This window comes from Anopheles darlingi, chromosome 2, assembly GCF_943734745.1.
Source record: "Anopheles darlingi chromosome 2, idAnoDarlMG_H_01, whole genome shotgun sequence".
Lineage (NCBI taxonomy): Eukaryota > Metazoa > Arthropoda > Insecta > Diptera > Culicidae > Anopheles > Anopheles darlingi.
In genome coordinates, this window is record NC_064874.1 from 2665001 (window position 1) to 2672500 (window position 7500).

The 7500-nt window shown below is 50.2% G+C and overlaps 1 protein-coding gene across 1 annotated transcript in view; it reads left to right on the plus strand.

The window, feature by feature from the left end:
* Positions 1-7500, plus strand: part of LOC125959778 (protein sidekick-1-like) — a 45663-nt gene that overhangs the window by 21484 nt on the left and 16679 nt on the right. Inside the window, exons 2-3 of the mRNA XM_049692715.1 lie at positions 100-251; positions 369-579. Coding sequence (XP_049548672.1) covers positions 100-251; positions 369-579 — 363 coding nt within the window. The remainder of the gene's footprint in view (positions 1-99; positions 252-368; positions 580-7500) is intronic.

Here is a 7500-nt window from a genome sequence, read left to right on the forward strand (position 1 = left end):
ATTACCTAATTATCTCTCCCTCCAAATGCTCCAAATGCTACAAGTCCAAGCTCATGAGTCCATTCTGCTCTCTCTCTCTCTCTCTCGGTACCATTCCAGTGCTAAACATCATCAGCGGCGAAGTGCAATCCTACTGGGAGCAGCCGTTCGCGCAGCCTTACTTCGACAATAGCACAAAGCGGGAGGTGACGGCCACCGTGGGTCAGTCCGCATTGCTGCACTGCAGAGTCCGGAATCTGGGCGACCGAGCGGTAAGTGTCCGGGGTGTCGGAGTGTCGGAAGCTCTCTCTAGCATGCATGCATACACCCATCGTCCATACCCGGGCACCCACTATAACCTCTCTAACCCGGTCCCCCGGTGTCCGCAGGTGTCCTGGATACGGAAACGTGACTTACATATCCTAACGGTGGGCATCCTCACCTACACCAACGACCAGCGCTTCCAGTCGCTACACACCGAGGGTAGCGACGAGTGGACGTTACGCATCACGTCGCCCCAGCCACGAGATTCCGGCACCTACGAGTGTCAGGTATCGACCGAGCCGAAAATCTCCCAAGCCTTCCGTCTCAATGTAGTCGGTAAGTACATTACTTGGCCACCGAACCGGCCAGGCCAGGCCAGGCCTGGTCAGGCTAGCCACCAGCGGGTAGTCGCATCGCAACGGGCGGTCCCTAGATTGTGTCATCCATACATATGCACGCCACTACTGGCCCCGGCACTCCGTTCGATCCGCCCTTTTTCTCCAACGTCCTCTCTGTAGCAACGAACCAGAACCAACCATGGCCAGAGGAGAGAGAGATAGGCGCTCGAGGGTGGGGGGAAAAAGGACAACGGTTTAATTATGTGTCAGCTTTCACTTCATCAACTTACCCACCCACGTTCACATCCACTCCCAACAAACACCATCGCACCCAGTTTGGTCCCAGCATCCATTATGGTCGCCCAGTACACGCCGGCGGTTCACTACCAAAACGTACTGACCATTGTCCAGGCGCGCTCGCCGCAGGAGGTCTCTAGCACTTTCTCTCTCTCTCACTGTCCCTCTCTATCTGTCGTGAAAGGTTTCTCGGTGGTCCCTGGTGGTCATTATGGTGGCCAGTCCGCTTGTCTACACATACCGACACGCAACGTACACATTATGGGATCCAGCGTTTCGTTGAGAGCATCCTCGTAAGCGCCTGATTCTGTTCCGTGTCTTTGCCCTCGGGCCCATTCCAGAGCACCAGCTCTCCATCAGGCGAGCCGATTATTTAAACAAAATTCAACATCCGCCGGAGCACGCGTAGTGTTGGAGGAGAAGGAGACGCCGGTTACGCAAACCGCCTGCCACAGACAGCCGTAACCGGACAAGCTTTGTGCGGTGTTCAGTCGCAGATAAGGGGTTTCCTACTGGTAAGGGAAACACTTCAACCATCGGGCAAGGAGCTTCCAAAGGACCCTAAGCTCTGATAGCGTTGGTAGCAACGCTCGAACGGCGTTTGCTTCGGCCTACACTCCTACAGTGTGGAGTACACACAGGAGAGGGCATCATAATAATGGTATAATTCAATTAAGAAAACCCACGGTGGCAATTGTCTTTAGTAGTTCGATGTAATCTCTTCTTCCAATCAATCCATACCATATCTTGAGTGCAAATAAAGGAACTATAGGTCCAACAAACTTCTGCTACTCAGCACGAATGCCAACTTTGTGTGGCCGGAATTCGAGTTTACATAATCACGCCATGTAATTATGGATTTGGTCATTGTTGGCCCTGTCTGTCTTTAACTACCGAGTTTCATTGAAATGCATAGATTCAATGATTTGCCATTAGCCGCGGCTTCGCTTATACAATGAAAAGGCATCAGGCAGCAGTTTTGTTCCGCCAAACTTTCCAGGTCGTTCGCTTTTCAATTCCAATTTCTACGAATCGGTTATAGCGCAAACACTCGACCGACCGGTTGCTGCCGACAGCAGCGTAAATAATTGATTAAATTTTAATAATTGCCAATGCTTAGTATTTCGCCAGATTTCCGAGAATTCGTGTCAAGTTAGCGCCGCCAAGTTCTGCCGAGCGCTAGTATGAATCGGTCAACCGAGCTGCCAGAAGCGAAGTGCTTCTAGGAAAGCGTGCGTGAATAATTAGGTCCTAGAGATCACATCGTTATCTCCTGCTCGCGGTGAAAGCCCTAGGACTGGCCACGCTATTGTACATTGAGCCATCGTCCTCGATGAGTTCATCGACGTGCCAATCGTTTGCATAAACACTCAGCTGCAAGTGCAGCAACCACGATAGACAGAACAGCGCGCCAGATCCACGGAACGATGACTGACGAATGGCGTAGCTTTGACCTGTCGTCGTAACCTTTGGCATCTTTGGCACGACCGACGGTCGGTCGGTCGGTCGGTCGATGGAAACACAAATCGTCCATTTCTGCAATCTACCACAGTAAATCGACATGAATACAAATCGCGCTACTACGAACCCCTCGTCCAGACGACCAAACGTTCGAAGTGAGAGATACGAGGTATTTAGACGATCATCATTATCACCTTCGACCGCCATTCCACCGCCTGTTTTGGGGCCAGGTGTTGTTGATTTGGGCTCGCCCAACACACCTTGACGGTCGTGAACCTTTCCTTCGGATCGGATATTCCTGTCAGCCGATGACTAGAAATCAATAAAAGCTCATGAATATCAACACGCCATTCCGTTTGGTGACCCGTTGGTAAAGGACGGCTCAGTCGAGGGCCCTGTTTCCTCAAGCATCTGTAACAGATTTCTTACTTTTGCGTAGCTTTCGCTGTCGATACATTGCGTTCAGCATGCAAAACTCGATTCAATTCAAATGGTCCTGGATCAGTCTTCCCACTCTTCCCAAAAGTCCTTCATTATAGCGATCTCTTCGGCAGCAGTAATAGCTTAGAGATTGTTGTTGTGCAGAATCAGCGGAACAACCTCCCCCGTTAGGCATGCCTAAATCAAATTGGATCAAATGTAATGGAATGCGTCTGTCCCTCGGTAAAGTGAACCTTTTTAGTAGAGTGTTTCCCAATTCGCTTGCAACCCAGCAACCACTCTGAAAAGAGGGCTTTCCTTTCCAAATAAGACAACTCCTGAGGTCCTCGATGCGTTGTCTCGTGTCCTGAAAGCATTTTTTTTGGTCCATCCAAACCGATCCAGAAGCTCGTCCATTTGTCCTCCCTGACGTCGCTGAAGTCATGTCACTTTGATGCGTTAAGTTTTTGATGAAGAAAGGCGGCATGCAGTGGCGTGCTTTTGGACAAAGCACGTTACCGAAGGTCAGCCGAATACCCAATTGGAATTCAATCAGACGCATTCAGCCGAAAGCGATGTGCGCAGCAGACAAAAAAAAAGGGACGAACAGGGTATGCAAAGCAATCAGCAGACAGGAGGAAGCCTCAAGCGAGACACAGGGATTCAAATCAAATGGGGCATCCCACCCCCAGCCCAACCGTCATACGTGCGCTTGACCGCGCAGGAGTTGAAAGATAAATCCGATAATGGAGGGATTGCCGAAAGGTCATTTCCGGTTCGGTCCGGATCGCCAAATCAGCGCAACGGATCCCAATCAGGAAAATCCTTCCGGTTAATGCTACTTTCGTTTTCGGATTCTGTGAAACGCTCCCCCCCCCCCCCCCCCGGGTCCGGTGTTTCGAAAATGTATCGCCACCGAATGCGAATGCGGAAGTACGCGAGGTCACTTCAGTTCGAGGTGCGCATTCGGAGTGACTTGTTGCTGGCGACAGCCTTCATCACTCTGCGAAATCGATTGCGGCATTTTCCGCCCCCCGGGGGTGGGGGGGGGGGAAGCGGCGACAAAAACCCTAATATATAGCGGAAACCATTTTTGAACCTCCTGCAGCATGACGTTTTCATTCGAATCATGTTGCTCGTCAACAAGCCTTAAGAACGACCTGCACGAAACAAACCCCCGAAGGTGGTGGTGAATGCTTGCTGAAGCTATTAGTTGCAGTCGCATTGTCATTATCAACAGGAGCAGCACCAGCAGCAGCAGCAGGAGCAACAGCAAGAGGTCGTGAGGACCTCGTCCGAAGGGACCAACACTGCCCAGGCATGCTGGCGCGCTGCTGTCCTTCGGTAACGAGATATTGATTTAATAATTTGTCCGCAATCACCGCCAGTTGCATGCAGTTAATTATCCATTCAAAATGCATTTTGTACTGTGTGAACTGCACGAAACAGCGACCGAGCGCATGTAGTGCATTCTAGCTGCCAGCTAGTACACCATTGTTTTGCTCGGTACTATGCGCCAGTACCCGGGGTCAAAACACCCCGGGTGGGAGCTTGGATTTGATGAAGCAGCGAAGCGAAGCCTGTTCCACTAGTACGACGGACAGCGACGGAAGGAATGAAGGAAGGAAGCAAGAACAAATTTAATAATCATCAACGCACCAAACAACCATTTTAACCATGTTGACCAGATTCCAGAACATGACTTCGCCGAGGTTCCCCGGAGCGAGAGCTTCTCGGTATCTAGAACGAACGGATTATCGTACAGTTCCAGAGGATTGCTGCCCACAGTGTGTAAGGGATTCGCATTCCTATTGCTTCTGCTTATTACAACTAAGCCACAAAATTTGATTAAAGCCATAAACTGATCGGAGCTACAGAACTGCCATCGCAACAACCACAATCCAATACACAGGGCGGCAGGCAACGGATAGCACCGAAAACCTGGAGCACAACAATAAGAACTCCAAGGCAAACCAAAATGGCCAATGTACTGCCGTAATAAATGCTGACAGTAATAAAGTTATTCCGTTCCATTAAAGGAGAAGCACCTCACCGCCCCCTCCTCCTCCACACTTCCACCTGCACCTCCCCTGCTGGTTAACGACAAAGTTGACTGGTCGCGCTGGTGTTGCCCACCAACAAACTATCGCCAACCGAAAACGTGCCCCACATAGTTTGACGTAGTAAAGTTTTGCTCTGGTGCTGCTGCTGCTGGTGTTGCTGGTGAAGGTTGGTGTTCATTTCAGACCTGGTGGTTGAAATTTAATTCTCCACCCAACATTAACTTTGCATCAACACACACACACACACACGCACACCAGCCGGACTCGACAGTCGACGACATACACGTCGAGCGGCATGCAACCATTTGTAACGTGCCGTAATGCTTTCCGTACCATTTACCGCGTTCAAATTGCAAAATCGTCTCGGCAGGTTAACTCCGGTGGGGTTGGGAGGACGCTAGCACATCATCAAGCCAGTCCCGGTGGCAGCAGCAGCAGCAGCACTGCACACTGCCAAAGTGCCGGGGGTTTTATTGGGTTTGCCGCCTTTTCAGCATTCGTTTTGCGATACGACATTTGTAACGACGCAAACTGGACGTAATCTCGTTGCGCCCGATGCACTGCTACTGCTACGATGATGACGATAGCCCCCACGACAAACGTACCGATTTCTAGTTCTCAGACCAAATCGCACACCCGCAACCGAACGACGGACGGTGATTTGCTGTAGTCTCTAGTCCCGTCACCACGAGGCAAGGGTTCATTTTTTGCTTTCGCTACATCATCTTTCTCCGCTTTCGGGGCACGTAACCGTCATAAATATAAACAAGTAATGAAAGTAATCCCCAAGACGGATGCTTCCTCTCGGATGCTATCGGCGAAGGTGCCGAAAGTGTTACCCGGGAACTCGGGGATACAGTGCTCTCCAAGGGTCACTCCAAGGGCCGGTCGCCGGCGACATAGTAGCAGTTTCTCGGTTTCAAGCATGGCGTGCATAGTGTGCGCGCGCGTGTTCGTGTGTGTGTATGTATTTCATAACACCGATTACCATCCGGTTGAACTTATTCTTGACCGGATGTCGCCGCCATTCGTCCTCGTCGGCTTTGCAATGGGCTCCGTTCTCGGGAAATGCTTTCGCATCGTTAAATGTATAAGGCTATTTGAAGTGAGCCTCATGACCAACCAGGACCAAAAAGGACACACACATCCACAACGGCCGTCCACGTTATCTCGACCCCACATATATGACCGCAGGCCATCCCCACACGCAACACGATCCCTGTGGCTGGTGTCCCCTAAATCTCGACACCGGACCAGCGTGACCCCTGAGTGTCATGCGATCTGATACCACCCGGGTACCCCGCTTGTAACAAGGAAAAGTAATTAGTAAAACACCATGAAACCCTTTTAACCCGTTAACCTCCCCTTTTTGCGGTGGTGTGCTGCACCCCCAAACACACACACACACACACACACACACAAGCCAGTAGGGATGTGATTGTTGTCGCAGCGAACCCAAAAACCCGGACCAAACAAAAACGATCAGAAAGTCGTTACGGGAAAGAATGGTCCAACAGTACATTGTTATATTGCCTGTCAATCTTAGAAGGCGACTTTGGCGTCACTACAATTGGGCCTACTATGTGATCTAAAAAACCTTGGTAACAAAGAAAATAATAGACTTGACACAGCCAATATCGTGAACTGTCAATCGCGGCCCTGTTCCGAAGCTGACCAGAATTCTTTATTTTCGTTGGACCTTCTAAACCAATAATCCTGTCATACCCTTTTCAAGTATTACAAGTATGATAGGATTACTTTTGATTTAAGATGTTATTTATTCATCAGCAAACCCGGACTGGGGCAAGTCGAATGTCCACTTTGATGATGATTTAATCAGCTCAAATTGAAGTGACCAGAAATGTTTATGGCATTCTGATTCGATTCATTTGCGATCCGATGTGTGTGTCGGAACAAGTTAGAAATCGTAGCTCACCTCGGTGGCCGGTGCGCATAACTTATTCAACATACAGGTTGCATCGAATTAAAGCCACCACAGCCACCTTAAACCCCCACATGGCATCGTCATGTCGCTGCTTGAATTCATGCTGCATTTCAGGTGCACAAAACATGTCCTCTCTACATACCCGTTAGTATGTAGTACCGCATCCGACAAGACAGTGAACGAGAACGTCAGTTCTCGGAGAAGTGCTGGGTACTCCGAGGACGAGACTACGAGATCCAGGCAAATATTAATAAATCACGGGCAGCTTAAACCCGGGTGGCGAAACCGGACGTCCGGACGTGGTGGCGTAAACAACCTTCTCCCTCCCCCCGAACTGACGCTCAGGTTCAACCTTTGGCCGAAGCGTCCTGTCAAATCCTCTTGACTTGGTGTCGCTTCGTCTTCGTCGTCCCCTTCGGACATTTTTGGTCATAAAACATTTATTTATTTCTCAAAACTCGAACCGCCCCCCGCCGACCAGCCAGCCAGCCAGCGAGGTCGGCAAGCAAAAGGTCGACCGGTGGTGGACCGGTGTTCCGGTGGCAGGAGGATGCGAATTGTCAGTTTTTCAGATGAACGAAGCAATCAAAAAGTTATGCTTCTACCGTTTCCGTCGCCGTCATATCACGTGAGAGACCGAAAGTACGGTCCGCAAAGTTTCTTTTTTTTGGCGTCAAAATGGACCTTCCCTCCCCTTCCGGTACTCTTTAAAAGTATGTTCCGATAGATTGGT